This window comes from Myxine glutinosa, chromosome 3 (assembly GCF_964187855.1).
Source record: "Myxine glutinosa chromosome 3, kmMyxGlut1.1, whole genome shotgun sequence".
NCBI lineage: Eukaryota > Metazoa > Chordata > Myxini > Myxiniformes > Myxinidae > Myxine > Myxine glutinosa.
Window position 1 is genome coordinate 54,548,928 of NC_136263.1, and position 18,782 is coordinate 54,567,709.

General features: G+C 42.8%; 3 protein-coding genes across 4 annotated transcripts in view; all 3 read right to left on the minus strand.

The window, feature by feature from the left end:
- The window catches only part of LOC144888135 (uncharacterized), a 639,726-nt gene that overhangs the window by 282,955 nt on the left and 337,989 nt on the right, over positions 1-18,782 (minus strand). The gene's annotated exons all lie outside the window — the stretch shown is intronic.
- The window catches only part of LOC137423553 (KH domain-containing RNA-binding protein QKI), a 579,309-nt gene that overhangs the window by 207,973 nt on the left and 352,554 nt on the right, over positions 1-18,782 (minus strand). The window lies entirely within an intron of this gene.
- Positions 8,137-10,726, minus strand: LOC137423868 (uncharacterized). The gene is made up of 3 exons (XM_078773469.1): positions 9,774-10,726; positions 9,541-9,736; positions 8,137-8,152 (listed from the first exon to the last, which is right to left on the minus strand). The coding sequence occupies exons 1-3, from the start codon at positions 10,558-10,560 to the stop codon at positions 8,137-8,139; spliced, it is 999 nt and encodes a 332-aa protein (XP_078629595.1). The 5' UTR covers positions 10,561-10,726.

Here is an 18,782-nt window from a genome sequence, read left to right on the forward strand (position 1 = left end):
TCCCCTACCAGCTACCATTCCGTGTGAGTCTGTTTGTATTGTCATGGCAATGTTATATAAGAGTGTCTAAGGTTGCCCTATGTCCTTTTGCTTCCTCTTCTTGTATATTGCCTTCTTTTGTTTCCTCTTTTAGATAGTAATAAACCATATTTGTTCTTCCCTTACCCTGCTTATTCTTTGGCTTCCTCTCGTCCGATCGTCTTAGTCTTTTCCCCATTGAGTACCTGTGGCACGATTTGGCCAACCGCTTTAAAGCGGGTTTAGTCCCTTTGTTAATGGTTCGAGCTGCGGATTGCTAAACCGCTCGGCAAAATTCCATCTTGTCCGTGGCTCGGGCAAAAGTAGCGCCCTGCTTTGCGGCGAGGTTGGCGAAGGTATCTGGGACTCCATTGACGAGTCACCCTGGTCAACCTCAACCCCGCAAAGGAGCGCGATACCTTCTAGGACTCGGACGGCCAGTGTAACAGACGGGGGGATTAAACCCCCCCTCGGTAAGGGGAGTGCCGTAACCGAGAACCGCAACAATATACATACATATCCATATATATATATGTGCATATACACATACACACACACACACACACACACACACACACACACACAGAATTGCCTCATTTAATACTAGCAAAAGTACTCGGCGTTGCAGGGTAACAATGAGTCGCTTCCTGATGTGGGAATATGAAGAGAGGGGGGAGGAGAGGAGGAAAGGGGAAGGGAAGGGAAGGAAAGGAGAGAGCGAAGCGGGAGGGTGGAAAGTAGGGGGAGGGAGGGGAGGGTTAGTACATCGCACAAAAATGTTCGTCAATAAAAACATAGGTACGTAAAAACAAAAAGGGAGCTCTGCCTACTGTGACGCCATGGTTTGCAAAAGCAGCCTGAATAGCGTTCACCAAGTGGTGCTTAATCATATTCAAAAAGGGTGTTATAAAACACCCAAACTGCATTGGCCTTGTGACTAATTAATGAAGTACACAGGTATTTCTGACTTAAGTTTTAGAGCCATTGCCAAGAGGCTTAAGCACTCCAGCAAGCACTCCAACGAAATGGGTGATAAGGAATTGCTGGCTTGGCAAGCGATAGCAAACTGATTGCTTCTGGTTGAAATGGCCGAGGAATTTTAAAAACGGATCGCAGGTACAGTGGAGTGACACCCTAGTTAGGAAGTATGAATTAAGTCAAAAATTATTATTTAGGTAAATAAATAAAAACTAACCCCAGAAGGAGAATGACAGCCTCGCTTAAATAAATGAATATATTCACTTAGTTATAAAAATCGATAGATATGGTAAATTTTGTCAGATTTCATTCCAGATTTGGACATTTATTTTGTCTACAGGATCCAATCCTCATAGCCGGCGAAGCCGGTGTTGTCAATGAACGCGTACGTATTATGTTGAAAAGCCAGATTTTGCTGGATCCCTTGGCTTGAGAATTTCGAAGCTTTGAAGCACCAAATCGCTCAATGGAGGCCGCCATCTTGCGGATGCGGAAGTATGCATAACAAATTGAAAAAAGTTCAATAGGAGTTTGTTTCACCCGTCTCTGTTTGATTCACAATCTTATGCACCTCTAATTTGTAATTAAAATACTTTAAGACCAACCTCGTTATCTTCAACGAAAATCGTCACCAAACACCGGAACCAATGAGATTTGAACATTTGAAAAAATATTTCAAAAACCAAATCACTCAATGGAGGCCGCCATCTTCTGGATGTGGAAGTATGCATAAAAAAATTGCGAAAAAGTACAATAGGAGTTTGTTTCACTGGTCTTTGTTTGATTCACAATATAATGCACCTCTAATTTGTAATTAAAATACTTTAAGACCAACATCGTTATCTTAAACGAAAATCGTCACCAAACACCGGAACCAATGAGATTCGAGCATTTGAAAAAATATTTCAAAAAAGCTTATTACGCGTTTCGGAGGGTGAAAACGGCGTCAAATATTCTAAAATTGACGACGAATTATTTTTTACAAATCTCCCGGCCGTAGGGAATAGTTTTTCACGGCCGGAAATATCCGAAGTTGAGACGGAATTCACCGAATTAATCAAGAAGTAAATTTTATCAATTTTAATCTCATCCAGAATGCAAATGGAGTCATTTTAGGTCTGAATTTGCAAAATTTTGTGAGCTGACCAATCAGCGATCAGCTTAGGTCAGCCAATCACCGCCATCGACACGGTTTTATTAAGGACAGTCACACATTGCCGTTGAAACGGCGCTATCGTCTGATCTGTCGGCACTGATCTTACTGCAAGCTAACTTCTTCTAGTGGAGGAAGCCGCAGTGCCCGGAGAGAACCAGTCCTGACAGTGACTGAAGTTAGAAGACTACACACATACTGTGAAAACGTATATTAAGCCCAGTTAAAATTTCTTAAAATAGGCCCTAAGCTAGCACATCGTATAGTTACTTCCTTAAGCTTCTAGTGATATTTATTGTATGTAGGTATTGGGGAGGACTGTCTGCTCTTCTCTTTTACCAAGTCTTACCAGGTACGGTACCTACTACACCTACCTACTACCAACTACCTAACCTACTGATGCCATAGTGATGGGTAAAATAGTGGCAAGAGGCTTTGACTTCGCCGGCTTATTGCGGCTTTGCAGTCGGGTACTAGTAGCCGGCGAAGCCGGTGTTGTCAATGAACGCGTACGTATTATGTTGAAAAGCCAGATTTTGCTGGATCCCTTGAGAATTTCGAAGCTTTGACGCACCAAATCGCTCAATGGAGGCCGCCATCTTGCAGATGCGGAAGAATGCATGACAAATTGAAAAAGTTTAACAGGAGTTTGTTTCACCAGTCTTTTTTTGATTCACAATCTTATGCAGCTCTAATTTGTAATTAAGATACTTTAAGACCAACCTCGTTCCCCGGGCCCACACGGGCCCTGGTTATCTTCAACGAAAATCGTCACCAATTACCGGAACCAATGAGATTCGAGCATTTGAAAAAATATTTCAAAAACCAAATCACTCAATGGAGGCCGCCATCTTCCGGATGCGGATGTATGCATAAAAAAATTGCGAAAAAGTTCAATCGGAGTTTGTTTCACCCGTCCTTTTTTATTCACAATCGTATGCAGCTCTAATTTGTAATTAAAATACTTTAAGACCAACCTCGTTCCCCGGGCCCACACGGGCCCTGGTTATCTTCAACGAAAATCGTCACCAATTACCGGAACCAATGAGATTCGAGCATTTGAGAAAGTATTTCAAAAAAGCTTTTTACCGCATTTCGGAGGCTGAAAACGGCGTCAAATATTCTAAAATTGACGAAGAATTATTTTTTAGAAATCTCGCAGCCGTCGGGGATAGTTTTTCACGGCCGGAAATATCCGAAGTTGAGACGGAATTCACCGAATTAATCAAGAAGGAAATTTTATAAATTTTAATCTCATCCAGAATGCAAATGGTATCATTTTGGACTAGGTACAGTCCCTACTACACCTACCTACTACCAACTACCTAACCTACTGATGCCATAGTGATGGGTAAAATAGTGGCAAGAGGCTTTGGCTTCGCCAGCTCATTGCGGCTTTGCAGTTGGGTACAAGTATCCAAATCCAGATTTTTATCACATGCTTCAATTTTATAATGATAATCGATCGTGTTTCCAAGAAGAAAGTTGTTGTTGTTGTTGTTCTTCAACAAGAAGTTGTTTCGTGGGTTTGTTGATCTGGAGAAAGCATTCGGAAGGGTTCCACGCAAAGTATAGACATGGGCAATGAGGAAGTTAGGAGTGGAGGAATGGTTGATCAGAGTAGTGATGGCAATGTACAAAAGAGCGCGCACAGCTGTAAGGATGAAGGACGGGAATAGTGGTGAGTTTGAGGTGAAGGTGGGAGTGCATCAAGGGTCGGTACTAAGTCCACTACTATTTGTAGCTGTGATGGAGGTGCTGGCTCAGAACGTAAAGGAGGGTTTACCGTGGGAGTTGTTGTATGCAGATGATCTGGTGTTGATTGCGAAAAGTATGGATGGACTGAAGGAAAAGATGAACAAGTGGAAGGAATGTATGGAGACAAAAGGTCTGAAGGTGAATATCGGAAAGACGAAGGTGATGGCAAGTGGTAGAGCATGTGGTGAGGTGGAAAGAACTGGGAAGTGGCCCTGTGCTGTGTGCAGGAAGGGTGTCGGAGTGAACTCCATTCAATGTACAATGTGCGCTGAGTGGGTTCATCAAAAATGTAGTGGTCTGAGAGGGTCATTAACCAGTGTGGCAGCTACATTCAAATGTAAGGTGTGCACAGAGGGAACTGCAGATTAAGGAAATGTTGAGTTGGATCTTGGAGACGGCGTGAAGCTGGAAGGTGTGAAAACATTTTGCTACCTCGGAGACATGCTGAATGGAAAAGGTGGATCAGACTCGGCAATGCTTGCTAGAGTGAGATGTGCATGGAAGAAGTTTTGGGAACTGAGTGGCGTGCTATAAGGAGGGGAGTGTCGTTGAAGCTTAAGGGAAAGGTGTATGCTGCATGTGTGAGAAGTGTTATGATTTATGGGAGCGAGACATGGGTAATGAACGTAGAGCAGCAACGAAGGTTGGAAAGGGTGGAAATGCGAATGGTTCGATGGATGTGCGGAGTATCGTTGAGAGAGAGGAAGACAAATGATAAATTGCGAAAAATGATGGGAATAGAGCCTGTGATTGATGTTGTGAAGAGGAACAGGTTGAGATGGTTTGGTCATGTGTTGAGGAAGGATGAAAGTGACTGGTTGAGAAGAGTGATGGAAATGAATGTAGAAGGAAGTAGAGGACCGGGAAGACCGAGAAAGACTTGGCTAAAGATGGTGGAAGAAGAAATGCGGGCAAGGGGGTTAACAAGGAGAGATGCAGAAAATAGGGCAAGATGGAGGAGATTGTCATGGAGACCGCAAGGCTAACCCCCGCTCTAGCAGGGAAAATGGCCTTAAAATGCATGTTGTTGTTGTTGTTGATCGTGTTTCCAAGGCAAGGCACGTTTGAATATGCCGAAACAAAATGGCGGCTTAATCCAGCAAGTGGCAGTGGGCTGACAAAGATTGCGGGCCGCCATATTGGTGAGGCATTTTCGGGTATTTAATTATGAGCACCTCGTTAATCATCTTCAAAAAGGGTGGTATAACACACCCAAACACCCAGTTTTCATCAATGCAATCTGTTGGAGGTCCAGGTGTAGGCATGCAAAGTTTGGGGCCGCTAGGTTTCATGGTGTTGGAGGTATGGAGGAGACAGACAGACGAAGGGATGGACACAACCTTTTAGGAGTACCCGACTGCAAAGCCGCAATGAGCCGGCGAAGCCAAAGCCTCTTGCCACTATTTTACCCATCACAATGGCATCAGTAGGTTAGGTAGTTGGTAGTAGGTAGGTGTAGTAGGTACCGTACCTGGTAAGACTTGGTAAAAGAGAAGAGCAGACAGTCCTCCCCAATACCTACATACAATAAATGTCACAAGAAGCTTAAGGAAGTAACTATACGATGTGCTAGCTTAAGGCCTATTTTAAGAAAGTTTAACTGGGCTTAATATACCTTTTCACAGTATGTGTGTAGTCTTCTAACTTCAGTCGCTGTCAGGACTGGTTCTCTCCGGGCACTGCGGCTTCCTCCACCAGAAGAAGTTAGCTTGCAGTAAGATCGGTGCCGACAGATCAGACGATAGTGCCGTTTCAACAGCAATGTGTGACTGTCGTTAATCAAACCGTGGCGATGGCGCTGATTGGCTGACCTAAGCTGATCGCTGACTGGTCAGCTCACAAAATTTCGCAAATTCAGACCTAAAATGACACCATTTGCATTCTGGATGAGATTAAAATTTATAAAATTTCCTTCTTGATTAATTCGGTGAATTCCGTCTCAACTTCGGATATTTCCAGGCATGAAAAACTATCCCCTATGGCCGCGAGATTTCTAAAAATAAATTCTTCGTCAATTTTAGAATATTTGACGCCGTTTTCAGCATCCAAAATGTGGCAAAAAGCTTTTTTGAAATCTTTTTTCAAATGCTCGAATCTCATTGGTTCCGGTAATTGGTGACGATTTTCGTTGAAGATAACCAGGGCCCATGTAAGCCCGGGGAATGAGTATTTTAATTGGTCTTAAAGTCTTAAAGTTGGTCTTAAAGTATTTTAATTACACATTAGAGGTGCATAAGAATGTGAATCAAACAAAGACGGGTGAAACAAACTCCTATTGAACTTTTTCGCAATTTTTTATGCATACTTCCGCATCCGGAAGATGGCGGCCTCCATTGAGTGATTTGGTTTTTGAAATGTTTTTTCAAATGCTCGAATCTCATTGGTTCCGGTGTTTGGTGACGATTTTCGTTGAAGATAACCAGGCCCGTGCGGGCCAAGGTTGGTCTTAAAGTATTTTAATTCCAAATTAGAGGTGCATTAGATTGTGAATCAAAAAAAGACGGGTGAAACAAACTCCTATTGGACTTTTTTCAATTTGTTATGCATACTTCCGCATCCGCAAGATGGCGGCCTACATTGAGCGATTTGGTGCGTCAAAGCTTCGAAATTCTCAAGGGATCCAGAAAAATCTGGCTTTTCAACATAATACGTACGCGTTCATTCACAACACCGGCTTCGCCGGCTATTATGGACCAGCAGGAGTACCCGGTGCGTTGCCCAGTGCTGTTCTAACCCTGTTGGCTTTTTGAAGAAATCTCTATTTTTTTGTAGGTCTAATTTTTTAAAATTTTATATGGTATGATGCCACACACACACACACACATACACACACACACACACACACACACACACACACACACACACACACACACACACACACATTAATTGGGGATAATTTAATAATACCATTCACATAGCTCCAAAAGCTCAGGCACGAAAGAGCGATTTGTTTAAAAATAAAAAAATCGAACCTTGTTTTCAAATTTTTCAAAAAAAAAGTTTTTGCCTAAAACACTCCCAAGCGGTCACTGATGAACGTCTGAAAGTTTGACGAAGATCCGTTCGGCCATCTGAGAAAAATGGCGACACACAGACAGACAAATGGCTCTTTTATGGTGTGGATAGGAGGATAATCCTCTCTTCGACGAGGGTAAAGCAATATACGTAAGCCTGTACATGCACTTGCCGCAAATAGTTCATTTGCTCCCTTGTACTTTTGAACTGTGGATGGAGAGATAAGTCGAGAAAGCCAACGAATGTTCTGAAGTATTGTGCATCAATGACACACAGAAAGGGCAAAAAAGGAAAAAAAGGTCCAGATCTTCTCAAAGTAAACTCTTGCAGGTACTTTGAAAAGATTTCACGAGCCAGATGCCTCGTTGCTGTGCATTCCTCTGTTATCGACACAATTGTGTTTCAAAAATATCTGATTCAAAAATAAAGTAAAAACATCCCACACAGATAGTTTAACTTGCCTGAGATTTATCTGTATCATACCAAAAGTATGCTCAATAAGGACAGGATCCCCACATCCTTCCGTGATCTTTACTACTCCCTTAATCACACCAGTCACCCAATGTCAAGTCCACCTTTACCCAGACAACCTTGTAGCTGTGGGTTTATTAGTACGCTACCCGGATGGCACTGAACCACCTTCAGAGGCCATTTTTTCCCCGCAGAGCAGGGGTTGGTCTTTTTCGGGCACCATGGTCCCCTTTTTTTTAAGCAATGTTTTATGGCCGGATGCCCTTCCTGCCGCCAACCCTGTTTGTCGCCTTTTGCGACACACAGGGAATTACGAGTGAACTGGTACTCAATTTGCCGACGTCGGAAGGATGACAGGCTGAGCCAGTGAGTCAACCCCCCTGGCGTTAAATCAGCGATCGATCGGGATTCGAACCCAGGATCATAGGATCCCAAGCCGGCACAAGAACCGCTAAACCAACACCAGGCTGGATGGCACTATAGGTTTGAAAATCTGTCTCTCTGTCTGTCCGTCCATCCCACCTGTTGTTTTCTGCACTTCTTTCCCATACCCTTCAACATATTCAACTGAAACTTGGTACATGGATCTATTATGATAAGTTACAGAATAAGTTAGAGTTTCGGGACGTTTCGCCAATTTTTCATGGACTTGGAACAAGAACATTCATTGGGACCGGCAGGGGACATTTATTGCAAAGCAATTCTCCCTGATGTTATTATTATTATTCTCTGCGGTTGCTCTTCTATGAGTCTTGAAACCTACACAAAGAAGACACTGACCACATTCGTAATGCTTACAGACACTTTCCATTTCGTACGTCTCATGAGGAGGAAGCCGATGGCTTTCACTACCCTAGCGCAGTTGCATTGGCAAAGGATCTTTGCTGCTTCACTTCGAAAATCCCACAGTTATAAACACCATGCAACGCAACTTCAACAATTCATGTGCCTCAAGCTCCTGGTGATGTGAGCAAGCCACCTTCATGCTAGTTGTGTCGGTGGAGCTGGAAATTGTCCAGCAGGGCCATCATATTGTATTAAAGCGTTGGCTCCCGGGGTGAGCCATTACACACGCTGTACAGAGTTGTTACGCTTTGCTGCCATTGCTGGATTAGTTTTAGAGATGGAGAGAATACTATGCAGTTAGATGCGAATCGTGTTCTTGCAAATTCTTTGCTCGACGGGTCTGCCATTACACAATTGTGCAGTGCCACTGGTTGCTAAATTGCTTACGGTACAATTCATAAACTACAACGTGTCATACACTGTTGCTTACGGTACAATTCATAAACTACAACATGTCATACACTGTGTTTGCCTTCTTTTTTTTTTCTTTAACCATCAGCCAAGGACAAGCACCTGTGGTTCCGCAGGTTCTTATCTTTACTTTTGTGTCACCTTATTTTTTTTCTTCAAATTCATTTTTTTTTTCTTCAGTTATGTAAACCCCATGGAGAAGCTTGCACATACAGTACCTTCAGAAAGTATTCACACCCCTTGACTTTTTTCACATTTTTTTGTGTTACAGCCTGAATTAAAAATGGAGGAAATTGAGATTTTTTTTGTCACCGATCTACACATATAGTAAGGGCATTTTATGAGATATTTCACAAATCTGTTAACTAAATTGTTACCAAAAAATTTCTTCACCAATATGTTTGTAAAGGTGTGTAATAACATGTGTTAAAATGTTGAAGGTCAACTCCCGTGGGAAACCCAGAAAAAAAGCTGTTGAATTCGGGTACCAAAAAATTATTTTCGAGAATTTTTATTTTTTTAAATCGGCCCTTAAGTAACTTATGAGGGGTCAAATAAGGGTTTTTCATGATTCTGAGTTGATTGTTAACATTTATATTTTCACTTTTACATTTACACACAAAGTAGCTTTTATTTCACATACATATATAACACTCAAGAGTTATTTCTCATTCACAATGTCAGAAGGTTCAACAGTCATTGTCTATGTCTTCTTCAGACTCAACAACATCATGACTGCAGTTTCTGCATGTAATGCCATTACAGACTCCACAGGCCGAGATGCACGTGACCCCAACCTTGGAATGACGGGTAGATTTGCCTGCTTTATTATATTCACAGCCTTCAGCCAAATCGGAAGATCAAAGGTCACTATAGCGACCCCAGCGTGCCGTATGCACTCTTTCAGAGTGGTGAAGATGGTGTTGAGGTCATTAGGGTCTCCTTCAATAACTGGGAGGAACTCGATCTGTGTGCTCTGCTTTGCATCATTAGCATGGATTCTCTTCATCCAGCCATTCCAGTTGGAGTGTGGGAACTCAGGATCGTTGGCTTTGATCACCCACCCCGCTGCCCAGAGTGTGTCACCTGTTGATCACCCACCCCGCTGCCTAGAGTGTGTCACCTGGAGTGAGGAGTGGCTGATCATGAGCCAGGGAGGAGGAAAGCTCAGCGAGGGGGAGAAACATGATCGCGTTCGTTCCTATCTGTTTCCTGTTCGTAAATGGAATAATCTTTACTTCAGTTCCTCTCAGGATCTTAGCTTTGTCGAGTGCCTTCAACTTCACCCGGGGGAAAGCTGCTGTTGTCTGTGGATCTGGCAAAGGTGGTGCCGGAGAGGTGACTTCGATCCAACCCATTGAGTGAAAGGGAGCGTTTCCGTGAATAGAGACAATGTTTAAATCTATATTGTCTCCAACAAACTGAGTGACTGCATTGTTTGTTTCCCCAACCTCCATAAAGACCACCTGATCATTACTTGACAATTCACTTTCACTGGCTGGCACTTTGGCTGTCATCACTGATTGATCCTCAAGCGCAGCATCAACCGCAACCTCATCATTGATCTGTTCATCGGTTTCCTCCACAATGGTGTCAAGAGTGCCAGAAGTATCTGGAACATCATCTCCACTCCTACTATTAAGGAAGCAGTATTTGTAGTTTTGTGTCTCCGTGTAAGACTCAGTGTATCCCAGCCGGTGGAACTTGTTGAGCATCCATTTTGACCCAAATCTATGATCAAGTTGTATGGCAAACCCCATTTGGTGTGGCAATACTCCAGACCGAGGTCGACAGGCCTTAATAAAATTCTGCCCCCAAACGGCAACTCTTTCGTCTGTCTTGACAATCGGTCTCAAGAACATCTGAAGGCTTGCAGGAACAAGTGTCAGCTGACTATCGATGTCAGTCATACTGTGTGTGGTGGGGTATGACTTTGGACCTAAATCAATCAAGGCAATATCATTGGATATGAACTTGAGTGCCGTCTTTATGATCTGAGTCTTCTCATCTCCATGGTCAAGTTTAGCATGATGCTCTCGCAGAATATTGTCGGTGCCATCTTTGAGACAGAGTACATCTGCCCTTCTTTCCTGTGTTGTGAAATACAAGGTGTCTTCGTATTTCTCTAGAAGTTTTATCTTTAGCCAATGCTTTGAATAAGAAAGGCTCTTCTCTGGTGACTGATCAAACTCCTACAGCTTTTCATGGACTTGGTCCATGTTCATTACCCCATGCTCTAATTCTGAGTCTAACCATTCGCAGAATTCAATAAAAACTGCCTCTCGCTCCTCATCAATACTCCTCTGTCCTCTCTTCCTTTTTCCTTCCTCATCAGTCTTGGACAAACTGTCACCTCTCGCAAACATAAGTTTGCATCGCAAATGGTACAGTGTTTCTTCTGCTACCAAGTCGTTGATCCCTTCCAGGCGTCCAGTGACTTCAGTGCCCCAGTCATCCCCGCGACTCCGTGCTGTCTTCAGCAAGCTTGCCTTCAGTGTATCTGCAGTCAAATTATCTGGCACTCTGTATTTCTTTCTAGCTTGTGCTGGATTATTTTTGTAGAGCTGGGCTGGTTGGTTGCAAAGAATGCATACATCCTTATACAGGAGGTCAACTGACTGTGATCTTCTAGAACTGCAGCCAGTTGATGAACTGAACTCACAAGTAGTGCGTCTTCTCTTCAACTTTGATGACTCTTTCTCTGCCTTTGATGCTTGAGCTGACTTCTTGGTGGTTGCAACAAAGTTGTTGTACAGATCATTTTTACACTTCTGGTGGTACCTCAGTTTTCCTTCCTTTTGAGCCTCCTTCATACGTTCCACAACAGTAACATTTTCGACAGTTTCTGCTTGTTTCAATAAAGTTGAGTATCCCTTTGGAGTTGCCTGTATGAGCCTTTCAGCTGGTGTATCCGAGCGTGCACAGATGAAGCAATTGAGCACAGGTGGAGTAACGTCTTCATCCATATTGCTAGACTCCATGTCCTGCAAAGTAGAAAATGAGATATATTTAGAAATTATTTTTCCACAAAGGAGTGTCTGTGGTGAAATATAAATGTTAACAATCAACTCAGAATCATGAAAAACCCTTATTTGACCCCTCATAAGTTAATTAAGGGCCGATTTAAAAAAATAAAAATTCTCGAAAATAATTTTTCGGTACCCGAATTCAACAGCTTTTTTCTGGGTTTCCCACGGGAGTTGACCTTCAACATTTTAACACATGTTATTACACACCTTTGCAAACATATTGGTGAAGAAATTTTTTGGTAACAATTTAGTTAACAGATTTTCATATGTTTCCCTTACTAATAATACCCCGTAATGTGAACGTGGAATTTTTTAATAGAAATTTTTCCAAATTAATTAAAAATGTAAAACTGAAATGTCTCGAACCAATAAGTATTCATCGCCTTTGCTATGACACTCCAAATTGAGCTCAGGTGCATCCCAATTCCTTTGATCATCACTGAGATGTCCCTACAACTTGATTGGAGTTCAACTGTGGCCAATTAAATTTATTAAACATGAATTCGAAAGTAACACACCTTTCTATATAAGGTCCCGCAGTTGACAGTGCATGTCAGAGCAGAAGCTCCACCACGAAGTCCAAGGAACTGTCCGTAGAACTCCGAGATAGAATTGTGAGGAGGCATAGATCTGTGGAAGGATATATAATAATTTATAGATTTGAAAGTTCCCAAGAGCACAGTGAGCTCCATCATGAGGAAATGGAAAGAATATGGAAATACCTCGTCTCTTTCTAGAGCTGGCCATCCGATCAAACTGAGCAACCGGGCAAGAAGGACCTTGGTCAGGGAGCTGACCAAGAACCCAATGACCACTCTGACAGAACTAGAGTTCCTTGGTTGAGATGGGAGAACCTGCCGGAAGGAAAACAGTCTCTGCAGCATGACACAAATCTAGGCTTTATGGGAGAGTGGCCAGACGGAAGCCAAAAAGGCACATGACAGCACGCCGGGAGTTTGCAAAGAGCCACATGAAAGACTGAGAGCATGAGGCAAAATATTAAGTGGTCGGATGAGATGCAAATTGAACTCTTTGACCTGAATGCAAGGCGCTACGTCTGGCAGAAACCTAGCGCAGCTCATCACCCATCTAACACCATCCCAACCGTGAAGCGTGGTGGTGGCAGCATCATGCTATGGGGATGCCTTTCAGCGTCATGCAGGGACTGAGACTTGTAAGGATAGAGGGAACAATGAATGGAGCCAAATACAGGCAATTCCTTGAGGAGAACCTGCTTCAGAGTGAAAAAGACCTTAGACTGTGACAAAGACTGTGGCAAAGAAATTAAAAATTTCTACCCCCGCTAATTTCACCCCAATTCCACTTTTTTGAAATACCAACTTCTGTCCTGGAAGTCCTTGGTGTCCTTGTGTTTTATACTTCTCCCTCCACCCCCCCCCCCTTCCCACACCTCCTCCCCCCAAGCCCTCTCCCTTCCACACATCTCCCTGCTCTCAAATGTTGTGTTTGTGTGCTTCCCCTTCTCTCCCCATCTTGTTTTCCGCTCCCTCTTTTTAGCCGCGTCGCAGACGCTGCTCATAGAGTGCCCTCTGCTGTTGTTGTTGTTCTTCTTCTTGTTCTTGTTGTTAGCCGCGTCGCAGACGCTGCTCATAGAGTGCCCTCTGCTGTTGTTGTTGTTCTTCTTCTTGTTCTTGTTGTTGTTCTTGCAGAGAAGACAAAACCTCAAAGCTCCACCCATTCTGGGAACCATAGCTCCACCCATTGTGGGAGAGGCTTCATATAAACAAATATCCACCATTTTATTAACTCGCATAGCTTTGAGGCCTGTTTTGTAGGCCCGTGGTGTCTTGCTCTCTCACACAGTTTTCTTTCAAATCAAATTCGATATATCATTTCATTTTTCACAGTCGCTAACATAGTTTTAGACTCGGTTGAAAAAAAACGAAGAAAATCTGATGAAAGTTGCCCTTTATAGAACGAAATGAATTCTCAAAGGCCTGTAACTTCAAGTCCATTGAGATTTTTTTTTTTTAAATCGCGGCATGGTCAGTCATACACCGCCCGAAATAACAGACGGGAAAATGCCGAGATATATATATTTTGTTTAAATCGCGGCATGGTCAGTCATACACCGCCCGAAATAACAGACGGGAAAATGCCGAGATATATTAAAAATTCGTCCATTTGATGACAATCGTCACGATGAAATATTTAATTTATACGTCGTCACAATAATGTGGAGAGAGGAGCATAGCTTCGTTCACGTGTCGCCACATACGGGAAATTGCCGAGATATATTTTTTTTAAATTGCGGCATGGTCAGTCATACACCGCCTGAAATAACAGACGGGAAAATGCCGAGATATATTAAAAATTCGTCCATTTGATGACAATCGTCACGATGAAATATTTAATTTATACGTCGTCACAATAATGTGGAGAGAGGAGCATAGCTTCGTTCATGTGTCGCCACACACGGGAAATTGCCGAGATATATTTTTTTTAAATCGCAGCATGGTCAGTCATACACCGCCTGAAATAACAGATGGGAAAATGCCGAGATATATTAAAAATTCGTCACCACACACGGGAAATTGCCGAGATATATTTTCACTTTGCACAAAAATAACATCAAGTAATCGAATCAATAGGAATGTCCTGTGCCTATAACATCGACGTTATAGGAACAGCTGCATCTAGGCATTGTGTAACATCGATGCGGCTTTTGTTTTAATTAAAACTTTTTGTACTTGTTATATATTTTGTTTGTCTGGTTGATTTGTTTGTGAAGTAAATGTTAGCTCTTTCACGAGCCTCGATTCAGTATACAAAAAAGAAAAAAAGAAAAGAAAAAAAAGATTTACATTCCAACAGGACAATGACCTCAAGCATACAGTGAAAGTAATACTGGAATGGCATAAGAACAATAACGTGAAAGTCCGTGAGTGGCCCAGCCAAAGCCCAGACTTGAATCCCATTGAGAATCTGTGGTAAGACTTGAAGATTGCTGTTCATCAAAGATCCCCATCCAACTTTACAGAGCAAATCTTTAAGGAAGAATGGGAGAAACTCCCCAAATCCAGATGTGCAAAGCTGATACAGGCATACCCAAGAAGACACGAAGCTGTAATCACTGCCAAAGGTGCTTCTACGTGGTATCGACTCAGGGGGTTGAATACTTATACAAATTAGATATTTCTGTATATCATTTTTAATTATTTTGCAAACATTTCTAAAAAAATATAATTCCACTTTGACATTATGGGGTATCATATGTAGATCACTGACAAAAGACTCAACTTAATGCATTTTAAATTCAGGCTGTAACACAACAAAATGTGAAAAAGTCAAGGGGTGTGAATACTTTCTGAAGGCACTGTATGTGCTACTTGTGAATGTCTGTAGCTTTAGTAGAACCCAGGTAGGTTTTGAAACCGCGAATAACTTACCTTCTGTAGCTTTTCCTCGTTGCTTTATGCAGCTCTCTTTGGCTGTAAGAGCAGAGGGTTAATTATAAAGATCCGACCAACCTGGGGATAATTTATTTGGTGAGAGCTGATTGGTTGTTCCTTCCAATTATGGGTGAAAAATGTGATTGGGTCTTGGTATATATATGGAATAAAGAAAAGACTTTGTAATACAATATATACACTGTGCAAAAGGTTTTTTTAAATTTAATAATGCAAGGAGAAGGAGGTATTTATAAACATAGGCCAACTTGTCATCAATTTTTCTGCAAATGCTCACATGTTCTGTATTCTGACTGAAGGCCTAGCAACAAGTATCAGTACCTGCCATCGAGTCAAAAATGTAACCAGGTTTTCCAATGCTCCAATAATATCTATATATACATAAAAGAAAGTTTTTGTTTCTTTCTTTGTTTGTTTGTTTGTTTGTCTTCATGCGCTAATCTCCTGAACGGTGAAAGATAGGAGGAAACCTCTAAAACAAAAAATGTCAGGACGGGCCCCGGAAAGGTTATAGGCTAGGTGGCGAGGCCGGTCGAGGCCCACCTCGGCCGGGCTTGGCCCATTTCACAATAAAAAGCTGAGCTGAATTATAGTAGTCAATCTTCTACAGCCGCGAGTAAAAGCTGAATTGTAGTACTAAATACATTCAAAAATAACTAAAAATGTCGGGACGGGTCCCGGGAAGGTTATAGGCTAGGTGGCGAGGCCGGTGGAGGCCCACATCGGCTGGACTGGGCCCATTTCGCAATTAAAAGCTGAGCTGAATTATAGTAGTCAATCTTCTACAGCCGCGAGTAAAAGCTGAATTATAGTAGTAAATTCATTCAAAAAGAACAAAAAACGTCAGGATGGGCCCCGGGAAGGTTATAGGCTAGGTGGCGAGGTCGGTCGAGGCCGCTTCGGCCAGGCTGTGCCCATTTCACAATTAAAAGCTGAGCTGAATTATACAGACTTGGCATGTAATATGGAATTATTTTTTTTCTTGACTTGGGTTTACTTTCTTAACTCAGTATATCAATCTGGTGAGTTTCTTTTACACTTTGGTGATTTATTTGTTAAAAGAACCATGTCACTGATTGTCTGTCGCAGCAAGAAGTCAACAACAGGATTATACCACAGGTGGCGTGGCAAAATGTACGGACAGGTGCATTTGATGATTGGCTTCACAGTCGGGTATACAAGGGTTGTTGCGTTCTCTATTAGTGGAAAACAACTGCTGCACATCTCCAAAAGTTATTGCCGCTTCCTCTGGAGATAGTCCGTCAACTCGACAATGCTGTTTGTCATGGAGTGGTGGCTTTACGAAATTACGGCATGAAACAGCGTGCTATTGCTCGGCAGTATGGCATCACTCAAGGTCAGGTGTCAAAGATCCTGAAACGAAATGCTCAGAGGGGTGTCCCTACTCCAATACCGAGGCCAGGACGTCCCCGGCGAACCACAAGGAGGGATGATCGCCATCTGCACCGGGTAGTCCGCAATGGCCATACCAAGTCAGCTAATCAGCTTAGGGCTGAGTGGCAGCAACTGACAAATGTGCCTGTATCCAGAAGGCTAGTCAACCAACGACTGGTTCAAGCAGGCTATCGTGCCAGGCGTCCCCTGAGAAAGCCACGCCTGACTAGACAACACCGCCAGCGCCGATTGCAGTGGACCAGAGAGCACCATCAATGGCAGCAACGACACTGGAATCACGTAATCTTCAGTGACGAGTCTAGATTTCTGGTCTATCGTCAAGATGGCCGTGTCCGAGTGCGCAGACAAGTGCATGAAGCCTACAACAAAGATTGTATAGTGCCAAGAGTCCAAGCTGGAGGTGGTGGGGTGGCCGTTTGGGCTGCTTTTCATGCAGGGGGCAAAACTGACCTGGTTGTTCTGAATGGAAACCTGAACCAGTTCAAGTACAGGGCCATTCTGGAAGAAACATTGCTTCCATTTGCTCGTGCAGCCTTTCGAGGAAACTTTGTCTTCCAAGATGACAATGCACGGCCTCATCGTGCTCGCATGATCCAACACTTTCTTGCTGACCGTGGTGTAGAGCTTATGGAGTGGCCTGCCATGTCCCCGGATATGAATCCGATAGAGAACTTGTGGGCAGAATTAACGCGTCAAATCGACGACTTGGACCAGCAGCCTACCTCTGTGCGTGAATTGCAGCAGGCTATTGTCACTGCATGGCAAGCTATTCCTGTCCAAACCTTGGCAAATCTCGTGAACAGCATGCCTCGACGTGTACGTGCTCTCCTGAATGCTCGTGGGGGTTACATGAAGTATTGAACTGTAATTTTACTGTCCGTAATCCCAGTCGTAATTTAACTTTTGTTTTTGTTAAAAAAAAATTTGACTAATGTGCAAAATAAAGAGATACTTCTGGAAAACGTACAGAAGTTTAACACAGTACTGTCCATGAATTGAGTTCGATATCAGTTTACATCACTTTCAAGTATCAATTTATTTGTTTCGAAATGTCAAATGTGGTTTTTGTTTCTTTTAAAGGTCACATTAACAAAATCAAGAATAATTTCAACATAATTCCAATGAACTTTTGGTTCTAAGACATCTTGAAAAGTAAGTTCACCCCCACAAAAAAAATATTCCATATTAAATGCCAAGTCTGTCGTAGTCAATCTTCTACGGCCGCGAGTAAAAGCTGAATTATAGTAGTAAATTCATTCAAAAAGAACCCGGGCAACGCCGGGTGCTTTCGGCTTGTAATTTATATATGCTCAAATTAACTTCTTTGCAATGTCTAAATGTTCACGTCGTCATAATTCAGTGGACATCACTTTCGAGCGTACTTCGGATTTCAGGCTGTCATGATGTACGAGTAACAGATTCTCCGTATGAAAGTGCCCTCATGTATAGTTGGGATTATGATGGATTTTGGAGTTTGGAATATTAGAAATCTTCCAATGGGTCATGTTTCAAATGACAAAATGGACCTTCCATCAAAGAGCTCATTATGGATGAACGAGGATACAGCCACGCGTGTGGAGAACAAATAAAACGCCCGTAACACAATGGCGGCCTATTACACGTCGCCAAAGGAGCTCATTTCAGCTCCATCAATGCTGATGTTGCGAGTACATCCAGACATACTCCGACGAATTATGCCTTCGCAAATTCTACAGCCAGCGCCATGCTCTCTCTGCTTGCCTAACATAATTCCTCGGTCCTTTTGTTTTCCCTTTCCCTGCTCATCCTCCCTTTCCCTCCCTTTTTTTAATTCGGGAGGCAGAAGGTCAATGCTGTGGACTCTCCCTCCCCTGTCAGTATCTCACTTTTTCTGCATCCATAATTAGGCCCTCGTGAATGGTGTTGCCTGGGATACCACATCAGTCGTGGTGCCTGTGGCATTGCAGATAATAATGGAGGTTTTGTAATAAGCTAGGTGAAGAATAGTAGATGGTTGGTGTTGTAGTTATGTTTACCTGGTATGTTTTGTGCCCGACTGCTTCGGCAAACATCCTTAGACTGCAGAAATTGATGTCGACACTCAAAGATCATGTGATGAATTTCTTTTTAAAAAGGTACCATTATTATTCGCATTCATTTGCATTGAGGCAGAGGGAACGACAGGAAAGGAAAGCTGTTATTGGGGTTTGGGGTAGAGGGGATGGTGGTGCATATTTAGGCCTCCGCCTTCTGTTGCTGACATCTGTTCTATCATAA